The following is a 22,514-nucleotide window of genomic DNA, read 5'->3' as shown; positions in this document are numbered from 1 at the left end:
AATTATAATTCTATAGTTCCATTCTGAAGTGGCAGAACTCAGCCTATGTAACCCCTGGATATACAGATGTAGACTGTACGGGATTGATCAGTACTCAGAGCATTCTATTTCATTTCCAGTCCAGTAATAAAGAATCAATTATAATTCACAATTGAAAAAACACCCCTGTCTACTCAGTACCCAAAATGACTACCAACCTCAACTAGGCTAGGCTAAAGTCCTATGTCTCTGGAGCATAAATGAACCTGTTTGCCCATGATATGATAAAAAAAAATAATAATAATAATAATAAACACTGGGAACATATATTCTAAAATCAATTGGGTAATATAGTGCCACTGCGCGTCAAAACATCGGGAAATGGAAAGGGCCCCAGTTATTCGAGTGGCCCGTGCTGAGGGTCCCAATCTACCCTTTCATTGAAGAGGGCGCCGTTTTCTCCGCAGAATTTCACCATGCTGACGTTCTGTACAATCATGTGATGAAGCTCTGGTCCTTCCCAGAGTTCAATGTGCGCTGTTTGCCCCTCCCCATCTATTCTGCTCTGTCTATCTCAATGTGCTATTCCCGGAGAAAAAGGGGAAAATAATACCTTCAATAATTGGTTATTCCCGTGTTTAATCTCCCACGACCAGCCCAGGAGGGAACTGCCGTCATAGTGGAATGTGTTATTACAATCCGCGTTATATTTATGAATGTATATGCACATGTAAGCTCTACCTACCATTCGAATTCAAAAGAAATATGCAAGAAACTGGAAACATTCGAAGGATTTTTGTATTTTCTTCATGTTTAGAAGAATCAGAACCCATTTAAGAATGTGTTGGGGACTATCAAAGCGCTATTAGGAACCTTGCTGATGTGAGTAGGGGTACACATTTCAGCAACAAAAGAAAAGACAGAGAAGGCCCTTTGGATTGAGAAAAAAACAGCAAAGAACAGCCATCACAGAAACGGGAAAAATCAGGAAAATTCTATTATTTCGGGGATCTAAACTGAAAATCGGACTCACAGTTTAGATCGAGGATCATCTTATGGATATAAAAGGAGTTGAAGACGGAAGCAATGGAAATATTACACATGTAGTTCGTTAAGTGTAGCCTTAATCTAGTTTTATTTATCTAGTTTATCTATAGGCTATGCGTAGAGAAATGCCGTTTTAAGGAAATACACAGAAAATACGCCTTTCCCCAAAATATGTTTATTATAACTTTTGCCAAAAAGATCCATGTCATTGTACAGCCGAGTTTCTGTGTCATGCCGAGTTTGGGTCCCTGTCACAGGCAACAGTGAGACGTGAGACCCGGGCTGTTCGTGAGATGAAAATAAGCTATTTATCCCCTCCTCAATTGAATGTGAAAGAGGTAAAAGCCTCAATCAACCTTAACATCTGTGGATGGTCATCAATATCGGTATATAAAAACTATATGTGAAGAAGGAAAACCCTAACAGAATTGACCAAGTGAGAGGGCGGCCTGGGTGTCGTCATCAACAGTCTCCTACCCTCTGACAGCAAGATCTACTGAAAATACGCATTATGTACACATAATTACAAGCGCGGTAGGACAACGTTTTAAAACGAATTAGTTCGACGTAACACTAAACAACAAGACTGTATACATGTCGTTAATATTATTCTCAATTCCGTGGGTCAACAGAGGGATCTAGAATAGTTTGTTTATTATTTTTTTCACATTCCCCCTCCCCTGGACCCTATTTCTTGCGGGAAGATGGGTTGTTTGGGCAACAGCAAGACTGAAGATCAGCGAAATGAGGAGAAGTCACAAAGAGAAGCAAACAAAAAGATAGAGAAACAACTTCAGAAGGACAAACAGATATATAGAGCAACTCACAGGCTACTACTTTTGGGTAAGTTTGTTGAAGGAAATCTGATGTGTTGTAGGCAAGGCCTCATTGGCAACATTGTTTCTATTTCTATATGGCACACTATTTGATGTTGTGATATAGGATATTGTTGTCTCTGTAGGCCTTCCTCTTACACTCTAGTCTCATTTAACTTTTTCATATGTGACATGGTTGCTGGAATGATGTTTAAGTTGGGTATCAGTTAGACTTGATTCTCTAACATAATTGAAGTCTACTTATTGCTACGTTGTTATTGTTTCTTCACATTTGATACATTTAGTCTTGAGCCTGTGTGATTGTAACAGCTTGTGCCTAATCTATATCAAACATGGGTGTTGAGGCTCTGCATGTGTGTTGTGGGTTTGTTTTCAGAACTACTAGCTGCTTGACAACTTTCAAATTCATAGGCCTGTATATTTCAAGGTGGGCCTATGTGTGAATTAATGAATGGTGAACATTTCTACCACTGACACTTCTGTACTCATGGTACTGTTATCATGTAAAAGCAGTCAAAATGTCCTCTCTTAATTATAATATTTTATTAGAATTTGCCTGATGCCTTAGTATTGAATGACATAGCGGTATTTCTGTTGGAGAGGAAGTTGTGGTAACTAAAGAAAGCGGAACAGAACTCACATTTAACCATAACAAAAGCTTTACTACAATGCTGCTTTAGATATAGCACTGTGCTCTTTGCACTTTTATATGATATGACATGTTTTGTTGTGTGTGCCATTGGCAAGTTGTCAGATGTTGGCCTATTTGTGAGTAAGAATTTTGTTGGACAGTGTTGATGGAGAAACATCCGACCATGAACCAACCATGATAAGCTCGTAACATTTGAGATCACTGCTATGGGAAAGAAGATGTTCACTTTCATCATTACTGTCATCTATTTGATTTGACAATGACATGTGTGTATTGTTGACACCTTTATGCTTGATTCACACTATAGGTTCAAACCAAGCTGTACTGAGCTAGCCTACTTATGCATCCACCACGAGAACTGTGCTGGAAAGAACGGTGTGAAAAGACAATATCAGAGCCAACACAGTCCAGTTTGGGTTGTCCCTATAGTGTGAATCAGGCATTCGAATGGATCTGTGATGAAGAACTTCCTTAGTTATTTTCACATGGGGATGTCCACACACCTAAACTAGCCAATTGAAAATAAATCAGACTTGATAGGTTTTACGTGTTACTTTGTGTTACCATTACATCCCTGGTTATAAGTGAAGCTGGTAATACTATTGCATTAGTAGATTTCAACAGGTTGATATTGCACCCATTCATTTACATCTTACTGTATGTGTGGATTCACCAAACCTCCCACTATTGTAAGTTGTTTGACTTGGACAGCGGTGATCTAAAGATCAAGGTAGAAGTTGCCCCTTACCACATCAGTTTATCAAACTTAAATCCTGACCGTAACCAACTGGAAGATAAAACTATATCTGACCCATAGAGAGAGCGAGAGGCCTCATCGTTGTATCCGTGCCATTATGGCGTCGTTGACGGCATGGGCAGTGCCATTGAAGCTATATCCATTTAGAAGTTGTCAATTTCTTCTTCACTATTAACTGATGCCTCTTGATGACCTGGTTACACATAACTGGGACACCAGGAGGAATCAGCCAATGAAGTTGGAAGTTCCACCCAGCTGACCATATTCAAATGGTGGAAGCCCTCAATGGCGCTGCCCATGCTAAAATGGCCTTTTGGCCACTAGAGGCCTCTTAACATTCTCTATGATCTGACCCTAGATCAGAGGTTAAGGGCAACTTCCTCCAAATCCTGGCCTCTACTGGTGCTGAGTGAGACCTCGGTCAAGTGGCATAATAACCCATTTCAATTAGAATAATTCCTAATGTTTATTTCACAGGTTTGATGTGCTGAACTATAACTTTGAACGTGTCTCTCTTTACAATATTTTTTTTTGTAGATGACTTCTGAGCATCGCATTCCAAAAGGCTGTCTCTGTTGGCTGTCAGGGTAGGGCATTTCTCTATACTCTATGAAATAATTCTAACCATCTCTTCCCCCCCCACCCACAGGGGCTGGTGAGTCAGGGAAGAGCACCATAGTGAAACAGATGCGAATCCTCCATGTGAATGGCTTCAATGCAGAGTAAGTATGGTTTCCTTCTCCAGACTATGCTCTACAACTGTGAATATAGATCAGGGTTTGAGACTTTACAAGCAGAGTGATGGGGGGTAATCTCAAAGGAACCAAAATGTATTGGTCTTGCAATACCTGAATTGTAGAAAACGCATTAGATTCACCTGTGCACAGCACATGATGAGAGGCTAGTAACAATTGATGGTATCTCTCAGTTCAATAGCCACTATAATGTACTGTCTAGGTGTCTCGCCTAGTTTTTACTGTGAAGTCTTAGATTTCGATTTAAGAATTATTAGTCTGATTTTATGGACAGATGTAAAGACGAGGATTTAAACTTCCTTCAGAAACAAATACTGTGGGGTTCAAGGCCCTGGTTTGGTGACGGGGCTTCAAGGCTCTAGTGCATTGTTTGGTGACTGGTGCTTCAAGGCCCTAGTGCATTGTTTGGTGACTGGTGCTTCAAGGCCCTAGTGCATTGTTTGGTGACTGGTGCTTCAAGGCCCTAGTGCATTGTTTGGTGACTGGTGCTTCAAGGCCCTAGTGCATTGTTTGGTGATGGGTGCTTCAAGGCTCTAGTGCATTGTTTGGTGACTGGTGCTTCAAGGCCCTAGTGCATTGTTTAGTGACGGGTGCTTCAAGGCCCTAGTGCATTGTTTAGTGACTGGTGCTTCAAGGCTCTAGTGCATTGTTTAGTGACGGGTGCTTCAAGGCCCTAGTGCATTGTTTGGTGACGGGTGCTTCAAGGCCCTAGTGCATTGTTTAGTGACGGGTGTTTCAAGGCCGTTTGGCGTTGTTAGGAGATCGGTGCTTCAAGGCCCTTGTGCGTTGGTTTGTGACGGGTGCTTCAAGGCCGTTTGGCGTTGTTAGGAGATCGGTGCTTCAAGGCCCTTGTGCGTTGGTTGGTGACGGGTGCTTCAAGGCCCTGGTGTGTTGGTTGTTGGAGGTTTAGGCTCAGGCAAGTAGGTTGGTTGGGGGTTTAGGCCTGAATCTGGTGTTGGTCCAGGAATCTGTGCATTGGTGGGTTATGGTTTAATCTCCAGTTTGTGAGGTTAGGTTTTTGGAGGTTCAGGCACTGGTTGGGTGTGAGTGGCTTGTGTTAGACAAGCATATCAGCAGCTAAGGCCCCCAGCTGCGTGTGACCCATCTCGTGACTCCACAACACTTACAACTGCAGCGCTTGTGTGTGTGAATATGCTCAGTTCATCACTTGGTCACATCCTAGACATTTCAGACATTCATTGATTTTTTGGTTCTGTCTGTGTGATAACTTAACTGTACTGTGTATCACTTAAACTTAAGGATTGCATTAGCAAATGGATACAGTGCAGGGCAGTGTGTCTGACTCCTCAATGTTTTTTAGTCAGTCCTGGAGGAACATATACTGTACAAGGAAAAGGAAGATAAGGAATTGCTGGAGGTTTTTGGTAGATTCCCTAAATCCTGAAGTATGATGTTTTTGCATTCAGTAACTTCCATTGATAAGGTTCCAGGCCTTTGAAACACTGGACCAATTATATTTTATCTTCTTAGATTAGGAAAGGATGTATATCATCACACATGCTTTCTTCATATACAGTGGGGCAAAAAAGTATTTAGTCAGCCACCAATTGTGCATGTTCTCCCACTTAAAAAGATGAGGCCTGTAATTTTCATCATAGGTACACTTCAACTATGACAGACAAAATGAGGGAAAAAAATCCATAAAATCACATTGTAGGATTTTTTTAAATAAATGTATTTGCAAATTATGGTGGGAAATAAGTATTTGGTCAATAACAAAAGTTTATCTCAATATGTTGTTATATACCCTTTGTTGGCAATGACAGAGGTCAGTCTTCACAAGGTTTTCACACACTGTTGCTGGTATTTTGGCCCATTCCTCCATGCAGATCTCCTCTAGAGCAGTGATGTTTTGGGGCCGTTGCTGGGCAACACGGACTTTCAACTCCCTCAAAATATTTTCTATGGGGTTGAGATCTGGAGACTGGCTAGGCCACTCCAGGACCTTGAAATGCTTCTTACGAAGCCACTCCTTCGTTGCCCGGGCGGTGTGTTTGGGATCATTGTCATGCTGAAAGACCCAGCCACGTTTCATCTTCAATGCCCTTGCTGACGGAAGGAGGTTTTCACTCAAAATCTCACGATACATGGCCCCATTCATTCTTTCCTTTACATGGATCAGTTGTCCTGGTCCCTTTGCAGAAAAACAGCCCCAAAGCATGATGTTTCCACCCCCATGCTTCACAGTAGGTATGGTGTTCTTTGGATGCAACTCAGCATTCTTTGTCCTCGAAACACAACGAGTTGAGTTTTTACCAAAAAGTTATATTTTGGTTTCATCTGACCATATGACATTCTCCCAATCTTCTTCTGGATCATCCAAATGCTCTCTAGCAAACTTCAGACGGGCCTGGACATGTACTGGCTTAAGCAGGGGGACACGTCTGGCACTGCATGATTTGAGTCCCTGGCGGCATAGTGTGTTACTGATGGTAGGCTTTGTTACTTTGGTCCCAGCTCTCTGCAGGTCATTCACTAGGTCCCCCCGTGTGGTTCTGGGATTTTTGCTCACCTTGTGATCATTTTGACCCCACAGGGTGAGATCTTGCGTGGAGCTCAAGATTGAGGGAGATTATCAGTGGTCTTGTATGTCTTCCATTTCCTAATAATTGCTCCCACAGTTGATTTCTTCAAACCAAGCTGCTTACCTATTGCAGATTCAGTCTTCCCAGCCTGGTGCATGTCTACAATTTTGTTTCTGGTGTCCTTTGACAGCTCTTTGGTCTTGTCCATAGTGGAGTTTGGAGTGTGACTGTTTGAGGTTGTGGACAGGTGTCTTTTATACGGATAACAAGTTCAAACAGGTGCCATTAATACAGGTAACGAGTGGAGGACAGAGGAGCCTCTTAAAGAAGAAGTTACAGGTCTGTGAGAGACAAATCTTGCTTGTTTGTAGGTGACCAAATACTTATTTTCCACCATAATTTGCAAATAAATTCATAAAAAATCCTACAATGTGATTTTCTGGATTTTTTTTCTTCTCATTTTGTCTGTCATAGTTGAAGTGTACCTATGATGAAAATTACAGGCCTCTCTCATATTTTTAAGTGGGAGAACTTGCACAATTGGTGGCTGACTAAATACTTTTCTGCCCCACTGTGTATATATATAGTTATTGCGTATTCTCTCTCCACACACACACACATCATATGTACACACACAGTCACATACAAGTGCGCACACACACTACTTTGTAAGAACCATGTGATAAAAAAAAAAGTGCCTACTGATGGGTTGTTGCAGCTCAGTTACCACTCTTTAAGATGGGATGATGTTTGACGTCTGATTATTTGTAGTTATCATGGCAGGTAGAGCATTTTCATTAAAGTCCAATGTAGGCACTGGGAGACTGGGACCTGTTAAAGATATGAGTTTCACATAGTTGAAGATGTATGTGTCACAGTCATAAACATTGTCAGGTTCAGAAGGAATGATATTGGGAAATTGTGCATGTATGCCAGCTGTTGGACAATTATCTACATACATGTTTGTTTTTTGTTTGCTGTATCATCAGCATATGTGTTGTGTATGACAATGATTTTTTTTTTTTTATAAAAAATTACAACATGGATGACTGACTTTGAGGTTTTTGTTTTTTTGCAGAGAGAAAAAGCAGAAAATTCATGATATCAAGAATAATATTAAAGAAGCTATTGAGGTGAGTATTCGGTTTGAATCTTTGTAGTTCATGTCTCTGTAGGTAGATACTATGTAGAATAAAAAATTCTAAACAGCTAAGCATGAATCATGAATATTTTATCATAGAATATAATATACCCTAAGACAATCCTGTGTTGTCACTTGATTTGTATTGAATGTGTTTGTTTGTGTCGCTCTTTAGACCATAGTAGCAGCTATGAGTACACTGACACCTCCCGTTCAGCTCGCCAATCAACACAACCAATACCGAATCCAATACGTCCTCAACCTAGTCAATCAGAAGGACTTTGAATTCACATCTGTGAGTATGACAATGTTTCTACCACACACACAAATCATTATAGATAGACATTGTCTTTGCATTAACGTATGTTAGAGCCAGATCAATATGATTTGAGGGGACAAAACTTACCGATAACTGGATATCTGCCAATATACTGTTTTACGCCGGGGAAATTAAAAAGTAAAATTTTTACACACGGAATTCTCAGAAATTGCCATCTAAAACAGCAATTGGTCAAGAAAATATGCTTCAAATGTTCATTTCCTACATTGTAAAATTAATGATACATACTGAGAATGGCCGCAAGTGCTCAGGTAAGCATGAGTGTCCCTTTTTTCATCATATTTATTTAATATCGGTTGCATTATCGTCCGATACTGATATGCCGTTAAAAGGCAGATTTTAATATTAGTGAACCAATATATCGGTTGAACTCTAATGTATGTACACACCTGTGTGAGTGAGCATTTGTACAGTACCAGGAAAAAGTTTGGACACACCTACTCATTCAAGAGTTTTTCTTTATTTGAACTATTTTCTACCTTGTAGAATAATATTGAAGACATCAAAATATATGGAATCATGTAGTAACCAAAAAAGTGTTAAACAAATGAAAATACATTTTAGATTTTAGATTCTTCAAAGTAGCCACCCTTTGCCTTGATGACAGCTTTGCAACTCTTGGCATTCTCTCAACTAGCTTCATGAGGAATGCATTTCCAACAGTCTTGAAGGAGTTCCCACATATGCTGAGCACTTGTTGGCTGCTTTTCCTTCACTCTGCGGTCTGACTCTTCCCAAACCATCTCAGTTTGGTTGAGGTCGGGTGATTGTGGAGGCCAAGTCATCTGATTGTAACGTAGATGCTGGGAGTCAAGAAGCAGGTGCAGATGGTAAATTTAATTTAACAAGACACATGGAACGATACAACGTAGGAGTAGTGTCTAGACATGAACAACAGAAAACAATACTGCCTGGGGAAAGAACCTAAGGGAGTGCCAGATAAAGGGGATGTAATGAGTGAAGTAATGGAGTCCAGGTGTGCCTAATGATGAAGCGCAGGTGCGCATAATGATGAATACCAGGTGCGCGTGATGATGGTTCCCAGCACTGGTGGTTAGTAAACCAGCAACGTCGAACGCCGGAGGGGAGGAGCAGGAATAGATGTGACACTGATACAGCACTCCATCATTCTCCTTGGTCAAATAGCCATTACACAGCCTGGAGGTGTGTTTTTGGTCATTGTTCTGTTGAAAAACAAATGATAGTCCCACTAAGTGCAAACCAGATGGGAATGGTGTATCGCTGCAGAATGCTGTGGTAGCCATGCTGGTTAAGTGTGCCTTGAATTCTAAATAAATCTCTGACCGTGTCACCAGCAAAGCACCACCACACCATCACACCACCTCCTCCATGCTTCACGGTGGGAACCACACATGTGGAGATCATCCGTTCAACTACTCTGCGTCTCACAAAGACACAGTGGTTAGAACCAAAAATCTCAAATTTGGACTCAGACCGAAGGACAGATTTCCACAGGTCTAATCGTCCATTTCTCGTGTTTCTTGTCCCAAGCAAGTCTCTTCTTATTATTGGTGTCCTTTTAGTAGTGGTTTCTTTGCAGCAATTTGACCATGAAGGCCTGATTTCATACAGTCTCCTATGAACAGTTGATGTTGAGATTTGTCTGTTACTTGAACTCCATATGACACATTTATTTGAGCTGCAATCTGAGGTGCAGTTAACTCTAATGAACTTATCCTCTGCAGCAAGAGGTAACTCTGGGTCTTCCTTTCCTGTGGCAGTCCTCATGAGAGCCAGTTTCATCAAAGCGCTTGATGGTTTTTGCGACTGCACTTGAAACTTTCAAAGCTCTTTAAATTTTCCAGATTGGCTGACTACATGTCTTCAAGTAATGATGGACTGTTTCTCTTTGTTTATTTGAGCTGTTCTTGCCAAATAGGGCTATCTTCTGTATACCACCCACCCCTACCTTGTCATAACACAACTGATTGGCTCAAACGCAGAAGGAAAGAAGTTCCACAAATTAACTTTTAATAAGGCACACCTGTTAACTGAAATGCATTCCAGGTGACTACCTCATGAAGCTGGTTGAGAGAATGCCAAGAGTGTGCAAAGCTGTCAAGGCGAAGGGTGGCTACGTTGAAGTATCTCAAATATAAAATATATTTTGATTTGTTTAGCACTTTTTTTTGGTTACTACATGATTCCATATGTGTTATTTCGTAGTATTGATGTCTTCACTATTGTTCTACAATGTAGAAAATAGTAAAAATAAAGGAAAACCCTGGAATGATTAGGTGTGTCCAAACTTTTGACTGGTACTGTATATGTTCCCTTTGGAATGACCATCCAGTAGTCACTGATGCAAGTGCAGGCCTCGTGGTATTGGTATCTCTGTGGGTTGTGGTACAGTATAGTAATTGATGGGGCGGCAGGTAGCCTAGTGGTTAGAGCGTTGGACAAGTAACCGAAAGGTTGCAGATCGAATCCCCGAGCTGACAAGGTAAAAATCTGTCGTTCTGCTCCTGAACAAGGCCGTTAACCCACTGTTCCTAGGCCGTCATTGAAAATAGTTCTTAACTGACTTGCCTAGTTAAATAAAGGTAAAATAAAATGCAAAATTAGCGAGTAGGGCCTCGATGCGATGCCTGTTAGCTAATTGACTGCCCTGAGGGAAGGCCTGGAGGTCTCCGAGTACCACTGGTTTACACTGATTGTGCCTGTAACACCACTAAATACCTCTCTCTGGTACCCACATGTTTCTGTGTCACACTGGGATGCCCATCTGAACAACAGGGTGCTTGCTGGTAGTTGTCAGGCTGTTAGGACTTGGCTGGGAGGGACATAGGACTCTATTCAAGCTAAGCAGGTACCAAGTTTCTGGATAAACATAATCCATTGAATCTATAATGGATTTATAAGTGCATCCAATAACTTTTGTTTTATATTGATCACAAAAACCTTGTTAATGTTTTTTTTATTGAATAGGGCCCATAGTGTCCTAGAGATAAGTAAAATTATCTCTAGAACAGATGACATGTTGTCACTCAACAAAATGAAAACATATTTTTAGCTGTTATTATGCTTTAATTTAGATCCCCTTATGAGTCTGGCTGAAAGAATATTAACTATTACAGTTGAACAGTTGCTTCTCTATCATTGCGCGATTGACTGTCATTGAAGATTGCCTTGTCCTTTTTCTGGGCCTAGCACACCTGCCATAACACCTCTCTCTCTCTCTCTCTGAGTTTGGGTGTGTAGGCCTACATGTGAAAGGGATATGATTGACTGCAGTCTTGCTCTGTGGTGTTTGAATGTCTGCGATTTCGTTCCTAATGGAGGAGAGTTGAATGACTCGAAGGTCAGACAGTGTAATACTGTTGGCAAAGCCTCCCTCCCTCTCTCTCCCTGCTTCCTCTCTGGCACCCCCCAGGGCTGAGGGGGAACCGGTTCTACTGGTCACCTAATCTCAGAGTACAGATAGAAAAAACAGACGGTGGGGGACGTTTGTATGGATACCTATGGTCTGGGCTGTTCATTTCATGTTTAAATGCGTTGTTGTGGTATGGGATTTGTTTTCAGACTGCTGATTAATCGACTGATTAGAATGGTTTCGGCCCGTTGCCGACCTCTGCTTTATAGGTTGTTATTCTTAACGCCACTAAAATGTAAATTTTCTCAAATTCAAAGCTACCCGGCTCCTCACTTCCTTATCCTGTCTCTGGCTACATGATGCTTTTGTAGTGGAGTTGACCATAGTTAGAATGCCAGAGGGGACATTCCCATTCAGATGCATTTTACATAGCACATGATCATGTGCAGAACGTAATAGATGGTTGTTTATTAACCAGGAAAAGGCAACCAGTTGCTTTAAGATCAAACTCCCTGTGATATGCTTAGCAAAACACCACAAGCCTTTGTGTATTTGACAAAAGGCCATACCAAAGGATGAAATGGAAATTATTATGGAAAAAACTAAGATCAGACAAGCCAGTGAGCAGAGAGAAACAATCTAGCATTGAGTTGTAGCCCCAAAGGATTCTGGGTCGGCTGCTGTAATGCAATGAGCAGTTCCTAGAGAGGCGTTTTTATTTTTTTTCTTAAGCGCATGACTGATGATAAAGGAGGACTCTGTTACTAAGACACATGATGAGTGCTCTTTTATGGAGTGGATGCAGGGATTTTTATAACTCTTCAAGTAACCCAAGCCAGCCGAACGGTGGGACAGATATATATATATATATATATATATATATATATATATTAGGACAGCAAACCTAAATGTAATGCAAGTGTGTGCAGATGCATTGTTCCACAATGGTCCAGTTGTCCAGAAGATGTTGTTTTATACATGACAGGGTTTCTTGTTCCATGGTCCAAATGGAGGGAGATGATGGAGGGAGATGATGAGTATATCTGCCTTTCTATGTGCTTTTTTAGCCCTTTGAATGTTGTCCATGGGGTGGTCACTCTGGTCCTTTAATAAGCTATGTGGACATTCCCACTTTATGCAACAGATATCAAACAAGGAAGTAACAGATTGGCCTTTAGATATGCCAGTTGACTGGAATCATTACACCCGCACAGCTTTTGTTTGCTAAATGAATGTAATGAAATATGATTCATTCAATGTTATGAGATTTTGACGTGATTATGAGTCAACTGACCCTCCCTAGCCTGTCGACCATATGTCATCTTTATTTCTCCTCATTAATGGAAATGTTGAAAAGGTTGTAAAAACATGCCTTGTTTTTTCGTTTTTTTTCATATTTAAAGGCACATTCTTTAATTTCATCAGCCTGACCATGCCACTTTGTTTTTCTTATATTGACACTCCCCTTGGTAGTTACCCTCACTGGCCACAGAACCTGTGGAAATCCACTCCTGTCAATAAATGCTAGATCCCTAATAGGTGTGCTGCCCCATTGGAATGTAAAAAAAGATGTGGCACATCAGTGCCCTCAGTCATGACATGGATGATGGACAGTGTCCTCCTTTTCTACTTGCTTTAATTTAGTCGATGTATTGTTATTGTACCATGTGAATTAATTGAGTCCTCTTTCTCTCTTCCACTGCCCCTCTTCTTTCATTCACTCTCTCTCCTTATATCACTCTCTCTCTCTCTCTCTCTCTCTCTCTCAGGAGTTTTATGAAAATGCGAAGACTCTCTGGCAGGATGAGGGCGTGAGGGCGTGTTTTGAGAGATCCAATGAGTACCAGCTGATCGACTGTGCGCAGTAGTAAGTATGCACTGCACTGCCGAGAGGGGACCAACTGTCTTGAATAGCTACAGTGCCCTTGTACAGGCCTGTGTTGTTGAAAACAAACACTCTAAGCCAACGATTAGGGGCACACATGGGACTGTAGTTCAAGGCTGACATGCTCAGATTTAGCAGGCGGATAAAATACCAGCTAAAGTTTGTAAACCCCAAATCTAAAATGTATTTAATCTCATCAAAACTTTATTGTAAAAAGCAATTTCCTAGAGAGACCCGTTCTAATTTTCAATGGCAAGATAATAGGCAAGTATTCTGCCTGAAAATTATGTGTGGTAGCGGAGCTCTGTGTCATGGAAGTCATCTTGAGCTCATGCTCTTCCTCCGCAGCTCCTCATCGTGTCTGTGCACACACGCAACAGTATGACATCACCAGAGCTTTCTGCATCAACACTGCCACCTCTGGCTATGTGTCTCTCTCTTTCACTCTCTCGCTCTCTCCTCACTTTCTTTCTCTTGCTCTCTTTCTATCTCTCTGGCAAGCGGTCCCTCGTACTCTCTCGCACCACACTCTCTCACACACGTTCTCTTCCTCTGCTTTCTTTTCCAACTGTTGTGTGGCTCCGCATCTGTGATGTAGGATATTTGCAGCAACGGGGACCAAAAATGGTAGGTCCTGAGTCATAAAAAGGGAGAGACAGAGATTTCACCAGCGGTTGGATGGGTGGAGGGGAACAGGGGAGGAGGGGGAAGTAAACCACAGTGACTGGAGCCTCAGAGTTACGTCTGTTATAGTGGTATTTGATTTGAGCTGATTGTATAAAAAATTCATATTGTGCTAATGTTTGAAGAGGGCTGTTTATATGATTGTGTTAATTAACAGTCTAGGACAACCCCTTCAGGTGGTTTAGGTGGTCCAGTCTTTTGTTCCCTCCCTCTCTCTCTCTCACTCTTTCCCACTCCCTCTCTCCTGCTCTCTCCCTCCCACTTCCTCTCTCTCACTCTTTCCCACTCCCTCTCTCCCTCCCTCCCTCTCTCCTACTCTCCCTCCCTCTCTCTCTCTCTCTCTTTCCCACTCCCTCTCTCCTACTCTCTCCCTCCCACTTCCTCTCTCTCACTCTTTCCCACTCCCTCTCTCCTGCTCTCTCCCTCCCACTTCCTCTCTCCCAGTCCATCTTTCTCAATCTCTTGCTCCCTCATTTTTTTCTCTGGTTCTCTCCCTCTTTTTCTTTCTCCCCTCTCAGGCCCTACTCCAGTCACACAAGATTTTGAGCTGATAGTCTATTTATAGAGCCTGTGGTTCTGTCTCCATGGTAACCATGCTGGAGGCCAGGGCACTAGGGAGCTATTTTTGAATCTGCTCTGTAATGTCAGACTACTCTTTCTCTCTTCCCCTCTCTCTCTCTCTTTCACACACACATGCACACACTTTCTGTCTTTCTCACCATTTCCTTCCTACCTATCACCCTCCCTCTCTTTCTTCCATCTCTCTCTACGCCTTTCCTACCTTATTCTCTATCACCCTCCCACTCTCTCTCTATCCTTCCCACTCACTCTAATACACTCATTCAATCTCCCAGTGCCAGAGACTAATTTAGAGATATGTATATGTCTGTTTGGGTTCAGGCTGATGGGCTAGGTCAGGTTTGTGAGTGTGAACCCTTGTGAAAGGAGAGTTTACAGTTCTAACTTTTACAACATTCTTCAGTAACGTGTAGGAAAGGAAAGAGTAAGAGTTCATCTCCCCACCTGTGTTCTTCTGAAGTCTGCATAGTTATCTCTGGCCATCTTTGTTGCCATAACAAAGAATGGTAAATGCACATGAGCGCATACACACTCACATAATCTCTGTGTTTCTCCTAGTCCCTTTGTCTCTCCCAGTGAGTGCCGACTCATTCCTGCCATGTCTTACCTGTACTTAGACCTGTCACATTTCACCCCTCTGTGTCACATTCCTGGTTATCCAGAGGCTCGGCATTCCTCTGTTTTCAGTATGCTTGGGAGACCGGCATTCAGCTGTCACACACTGTTGGTACAGTTTGTGGCGTTCAGTTGTATTAGACACTCTGTAGGTACTGTTTAAACCCAAGTAAAACAGTTGTTAACTACACTAAGACAGGAACACCTGCTCTTTCCATGACAGACTGACCAGGTGAATCCACATGAAAGCTATGATCCATTATTGATGTGACTTGTTAAATCCACTTCAATCAGTGTAGATGACGGGGAGGAGACAGGTTAAATAAGGATTTGTTTTAACCTTGAGACAATTGAGACTTGGATTCTGTATGTGTGAGTTTTTCCACACTCAACAGTTTTCTGTGTGTATCAAGAATGGTCCACAACACAAAGGATATCCAGCCAAATGCTTCCCACAACTTTGGGAAATATTGGAGTCAGCATGGGTGCAACTCAATATTAGGAAAGGTGTTCCTAATGTTTGGTATACTCAGTGTATGTCATGAAATTGGACATTAGTCCCAAAGTCAGTATGACTCCAGAACGATTGCTATTCCTCTCAGCTCTAAGTGTCTGTACCAATGATGTCTATGTTGGTGTTTCTCTCAACCGCCTTGTTCCTGGACGGACACTGGTCCCTGGGATGTTACTAACTGGCTGCTCAATTAGTTAGCTGACACTGACTGAGTCACTTCTCAAGTCTTAGAAAGAAACTAAGTCGTCCTCCAAAGAGGAAGTAGCGATGGCTTACCACAGGTCAGTCCCTCCCTGCTACAAAACAGTTGGCGAAACACAGGGGTATATAATTATATTGAGCTCAGTGGTCTCTACCTGTCCACAAACCAAGACAAGCTCACCATGCTTTTTCACTGCCCCTGCTGTCTGAATTCAGCCATTTTGTCCTGTCCTGGTCATCCTTCTAAATCTGTTTTTTTTTCTTCTCTCCTCAGCTTTCTAGACAAGATTGACATTGTGAAACGGAGTGACTACACTCCCACTGATCAGGTGACTTTCCGTGGTCTCAATGCCACCATTATCAGAGGCCCAGGGATACATTTCAAATGGCACCCTATCCCCTCTATAGTGCACTACTTTTGGCCAACGTCCTCCATTTGATACACATCCCTACTGTCCTCCAACTTCCTTTCATAATATTGATGAAATATAACACAGATGAATGACTCCCGTCTTTCTCTCAGGACCTACTGAGATGCAGAGTGCTCACCTCTGGGATCTTTGAGACCAGATTTCAGGTGGACAAAGTCAATTTTCAGTGAGTATAACCCAGGATTATCTTCCGATTTGGTTATTAGTACTATACCTGAAGATCAACCTCCAACTCAGTCCTTTAGACATGTATGAGTCCATACAGTGCAGCTTACATGTGATTCATTACTACGCCACAAGGTCGTAGCGTGTGGTATATTTATCGCACTGACATCTCTTCCACAGCATGTTTGACGTTGGTGGTCAAAGGGATGAACGTCGGAAATGGATCCAGTGCTTTAACGGTAACATTTGTGTTGCCATTTTATCTGGCCAACCCAATAGAGAATCACTCAAACACAATTCATTCTCATTGATACTTTTTTAGGGGTTCTAGACGGGTCCTCCATAGTCTGTAGCCCTGTTCCACTACAGGTTTCCTCTACTTTATCACCTTTTGCTTTTTCTGCCATTACTGTGTGTTTCGGCCTTAGCCTTAAAGCTAATTGCCTTTTGCTGTGCCATTGATTTCGCTTAACAAAACCAGGTTGTCTGAGTCCCTCCTCCCTCTGTCTTCCTCATTCCTCACAGATGTAACAGCCATTATTTTCGTGGTGGCCAGTAGCAGCTACAACATGGTGATCCGGGAGGACAATCAGACCAACCGTTTGCAGGAGGCTCTAAATCTATTCAAGAACATCTGGAACAACAGGTGACACGAGCACAACCCATGACACCCTCTCCCCTCAAATATTTATGGAATCAATGGAGTTTTATTCTATTCCTCTGTTTTATTGAAATACTCTCATCATAATAATGTACAATTTGCTAGCCGTAAATGACCACTGACTGCTTGTTACCAGTGTATTTAGCCTGTTGTTACCAGTGTATTTAGCCTGTTGTTACCAGTGTATTTAGCCTGTTGTTACCAGTGTATTTAGCCTGTTGTTACCAGTGTATTTAGCCAGCCTCTCTGTGTGTGGGTTTCTATTTTTAGGTGGCTGCGGACCATTTCTGTCATCCTATTCCTCAACAAACAGGACCTGCTAGCAGAGAAGGTGTTGGCTGGGAAATCAAAAATTGAAGAGTACTTCCCAGAGTTTGCACGCTACACCACACCGGATGATGGTGAGAAGTTGTTACACTTGACTGGATGTTTACTGTACACACACACACGGTGCGCACACGCGCACACACAGTGCTTCTGCTTTTTACCACGGTAGATGGCTCTTGAATGTTCTTTCCTGTGGCTGAAAAGTAATCATCATAGCGATTAATGACACTGAAAATGTGTGATTGTGTACTAGAATCGAATCATAACACTCATCAGTCACTTACTATTCTATAGCAACACCAGAACCAGGGGAGGATCCACGCGTCACGAGGGCAAAGTACTTCATACGAGATGAGTTCCTGGTAAGTGCAGAAATACAATGTTTCCCCTGCTAATGTTATATAGAATCTTATGGTATTGATTACAAAATAGGATCCAATCAAAACCAAAGATGCCAAATGAGATGACTTGCTTGTATTGGATATGTTAGCATTGTCTTCATGTGGATGATGTCCTGATGGTTGTAGTATTTGTGTTTCACTGTGTGATTTCAGAGGATCAGCACAGCCAGTGGAGACGGCAGGCACTATTGTTACCCCCATTTTACCTGTGCCGTCGACACGGAAAACATCCGCCGGGTCTTCAACGACTGTCGGGACATCATTCAGAGGATGCACCTTCGGCAGTACGAGCTCTTGTGATGGGAGGGGGCTGCAACACAGACTCTGAACCTCCACCTCCGGTCTCTCCCTGACCCCCCCTGAAACCCACCCCTGTCGACCTGCTCCTAACTCTGTGTACTCTTGGGGACTCCTGAAGTCAAACTAGACATGAGCTACAGAGTAACCTGGAAAGACTATTGAAATACTGCAAAACACAGAATACATCCAAGCCAGATCAGCTGAACTCCACTGCACTTTAGCACTGTGCTCAGGACTCGAACCCATTTCACCACACACACAAGCGTATACATGCTGACATAACACCGAACTCTCTCTTTTTCACACCATTAGTTTATATTTTGAGACACACACACTTAGACACACTTGCTCTCAAATATACCCTCCAACAACTGCTTGCTGTTCTGAAAAAGAACACGCTTTTACTCGACTACATGGTCCTGGACTGGGTGAGCTGCTTACTGTCTGCAGCCACAGATTGACTGGCTCAGTGCTTTCAATGACTTCACAGCCAAGATACCTACTAGGAGCAACATTGATGACTGACAATAAACCAGAGAAGCATTGTGGTGGGCAGGGCATGGGGGGAGGGGAATATCTATGTCAATTTGGTGGAGCTTGGACACCATGACGCTCACAGGATTGTCACATGACTTTGCCTTGTTTGTACAGCAGCGGGAGGAAAACGGCCACCGTTCACAGAACTCAACGGAGTGCAAAAAACATATACAGTACCATATAAGTGAAGAGAAGTCCGATCAGCCCTGTTTCTGTCTCCAGTTGTTTTGTCTGTGTAAACTTTTGTGCCATTGTGCCCCCCTCTCTCTTTCATCACCCCTCCTCCCTGTCCACTCTCTTAACCTCACCTCATACCCTGCACTGTTACTTTACTGGCAATGCTCTTTGTTTTATTTTTAAAGAAAAAAGTAATCCTGAAATGTAAAAAAAAGATATCTAAAAAAAAAGAGGAAGAAGATAATGATATGGGATTCTATTCCCCCCTCCACCCCCTCCTTCCCAAGGCTATTTGTATGTCTTTACTTTACTGCTGAACTATTATTCTTGTACAGACTGTAAAATGTATTATTTTGTACAACTTTATTGAAAAAATAGAAGATCCCTGTGCCTTGATCACGACTGTACGTGTATAATGAGCTAAAGTCGGTGTTATACTGCGCTGTATAGCTGGGCCAGTTTCCCCCATCTCTCCAGGGAAGGAGGACAACCATTCGTAGTTTTTTATTTGTATTTCTCTCCCCCAACTCTCCTTTATGATTTAAATGCTTATTTTTGGATCCATATACCAAAAGAAAGATAAATATATGAAATGTTTATGGATTTTTAAAAGTATTTTATTAGAATCAAAGACACAAATTGTACACTTGATATAGTGTGCGTATTGCTAGAACTTAAATCCTTTTCAATTAGGTTTTGTTTCATTAGTGACTTCTGCAAACAACATTTTGAAGGGTGAGTGTTTATTTACCATTTTTAGCTTTAAGGTAAAGGGTGATGGAAAAATATCCAAATGCAAAACATTGCTTGTTTCTACATGAATATTTTCTTTTTCTAAAGAAAACAACAATCAAAGAATGTTATTGTTTTGGGGTCCTTCCTAGTGTTCCACAACAGAGGCAGACTGTACACTATTACATGTTCACTTCAGTGCCCTAGGTTTCATGTATTATGTACATCAAACATGGGTTTCTACTTTCAGAAGAGGAGCTCTGCAAAATAAAGTTGTTTTGGTGCAGACAGCAAGAGGCCTGTCCTTACACACAATCACAATGGCAAGGACAAACATACACCAGATAAAACCACATCTCATTCACCTGCCTTTAGACCTGTCTTGAGTCATGTCCACTGTCCTTAGACAGTTCTTCATCTCCTCATACAGTGCCCTATACTGTTACTTCACTACTTTTAACCTTTTATCATCAGTTCTATTCTACTTTTGATTGAATCTATAACATGCATCATGACTGTATTCAATTCAGTCTGTTGTTTTCCAACCAAGGCGATGTATTTTCTCATTTAACCCAGACACAGGCATTCTACTTCACCACATAGCTTTTTTTGTACACATACAAACAGTTGTGGTTTATGTTATTAGAGCGTGGATCTTTAGGGTATTTGTCTTTGCATTTTGGTCTTGACCTACACCATGACAATTGTTGCTGAATGTCTTTCTCTTGTCAGGAGTGTAGCTCAGGGAAGTACAAGAGAATAAGAACTGCAGTATTTGAATGTGGATGGGAATGCAAAAGACTCAAGTATGAGCCAACGGGTCAAAGGAAGTAAGAGGAAAGGGGAGGCAGGATTGTGATGAAAAGGGCAGAGTGCTGTTGGAAACAGGGTTTCTTCAGCCCAACATGAATGTCCCTTGATATGATTACACTGTTCAGTGCCATGCTCCCTGAACGCGAGGAGTGAACTGCCAATGACACAACTGAGCAGAAAGTATGTGTCTTATTTAACTTGATGGAAAAGAGTCTTCTCATTGATATTGAGCCAGATCTACAGGTTGGTTGCCCTAGGAACTGTAATTGTGTTATCTATGGCCTGAATGATTGTCATTGCTTGCTATTCCTGGTGACTGTGAGGGCTGGGTTCATAGTCTGTGATGCTCTGTGACATCCTAATAGCTTATGTGTCACTGTTGTGTGGGTATTGAACATGGAGGCTTCCACAATTTAAGGTTTGATTGATATGTCATTTTCCCCCCATGTTCTTGTTCCTCATATACAGCTGAATGCTCTACCACTTTTCACCACTAGGTGCTGACAACCCTATTTATGTCAGAATAATACCGTCCTGTCTCCATAAGAATGATAATTTAAAGTTGTTCTAGCAAACATTCATATTTGAACCAGATTACATCTGTTAAGTAATAAGGATTATTATCAGTATAATATTTTCTGAGTTATTCTGACTGGAAATAAACAGGTCATATGTTGAGGGAGGGTCCAACGTTTAGTCATGCAGGGATTTGGTAAAACCTTGGTCCTGTAGAACTCAGCTGTGTTAGCAGGCTTATGAGGTATTGCTCAAGGATTACACATTCAATCTTCATAAATAAACCCATAAAAATTTAGATAAACTAACTAAGACTAAATCTAGCATCCACAAAATACTGTTTGTGTGGCTACAGGCCCACACACACACACATATCTCCCCCTGTCCGGGGGTGTCCTCGGATGGGGCCACAGTGTCTCCTGACCCCTCCTGTCTCAGCCTCCAGTATTTATGCTGCAGTAGTTTATGTGTCGGGGGGCTAGGGTCAGTTTGTTATATCTGGAGTACCTCTCCTGTCCTATTTGGTGTGCGTTCTCTAATTCTCTCTTTCTCTCTCTCTCTCGGAGGACCTGAGCCCTAGGACCATGCCCCAGGACTACCTGACATGATGACTCCTTGCTGTCCCCAGTCCACCTGGCCGTGCTGCTGCTCCAGTTTCAACTGTTCTGCCTTATTATTATTCGACCATGCTGGTCATTTATGAACATTTGAACATCTTGGCCATGTTCTGTTATAATCTCCACCCGGCACAGCCAGAAGAGGACTGGCCACCCCACATAGCCTGGTTCCTCTCTAGGTTTCTTCCTAGGTTTTGGCCTTTCTAGGGAGTTTTTCCTAGCCACCGTGCTTCTACACCTGCATTGCTTGCTGTTTGGGGTTTTAGGCTGGGTTTCTGTACAGCACTTTGAGATATCAGCTGATGTACGAAGGGCTATATAAATACATTTGATTTGATTTGATATACAAATTCGCTCCCAGAAATCATGCAAAACACTGACTGGGGCCATTCTAAACACCCAAAGGCTGTACTTTGCTTAGTTCTCCTTACACAACGAATATAAGAGTAGGCAAATGCATTTAATTCATTATTATGATTATGATTATGCTATATGTGCTTTTTCCATCTATAATAATTGTGCTTTCTGCTATTTTACTGACTTACTTGTTTAAAACTGTATACAATGATTGTGGTTAGCCTTTATGTTGTAATGGTCTGAAGCGCCATTGCAGTTTTTATGTAGTGTTCACAGCTCAATTCTCCATCCAGCCGCCCACAATCCAAGCCCCTCAGGCTACACAAAGACATGGATTTTAAATACAGACAGTAGAAACCAAGTCAAGAGAGAAAACACTCCATCAACTAGTCCCGAGATGGTCCCTTTTGAAAAGACTAATATTTGCTGCTGCGTTTAAAACACAGGAGGGAAGAAAAAAACTATTCAGGTTTTTCCATGTAGAGTAGACACTACAGTGCATACGGAAATTATTCAGACCCCTTCACTTTTTCCACATTTTGTTAGGTTACAGCCTTATTTTTAAATGGATTAAATTAACTTTTTACTCATCAATCCACACACAATAACCCATAA

General features: G+C 41.9%; 1 protein-coding gene across 1 annotated transcript; it reads left to right on the top strand.

Moving 5' to 3' along the window:
- Positions 1–500: 500 nt before the first annotated feature.
- On the top strand, positions 501–19,886 carry LOC109869198 (guanine nucleotide-binding protein G(s) subunit alpha). The gene is made up of 12 exons (XM_031804010.1): positions 501–1,869; positions 3,921–3,993; positions 7,651–7,705; positions 7,889–8,008; positions 13,157–13,254; positions 16,140–16,194; positions 16,389–16,462; positions 16,642–16,700; positions 16,987–17,107; positions 17,393–17,523; positions 17,744–17,811; positions 18,004–19,886. Exons 1-12 carry the CDS (start codon positions 1,731–1,733, stop codon positions 18,148–18,150), a joined length of 1,140 nt encoding a protein of 379 aa, XP_031659870.1. The 5' UTR covers positions 501–1,730; the 3' UTR covers positions 18,151–19,886.
- Positions 19,887–22,514: the final 2,628 nt, after the last annotated feature.

Source organism: Oncorhynchus kisutch, linkage group LG24 (assembly GCF_002021735.2).
Source record: "Oncorhynchus kisutch isolate 150728-3 linkage group LG24, Okis_V2, whole genome shotgun sequence".
NCBI classification, from domain to species: Eukaryota; Metazoa; Chordata; class Actinopteri; order Salmoniformes; family Salmonidae; genus Oncorhynchus; species Oncorhynchus kisutch.
This window is presented reverse-complemented; position numbering and strand designations above follow the sequence as displayed.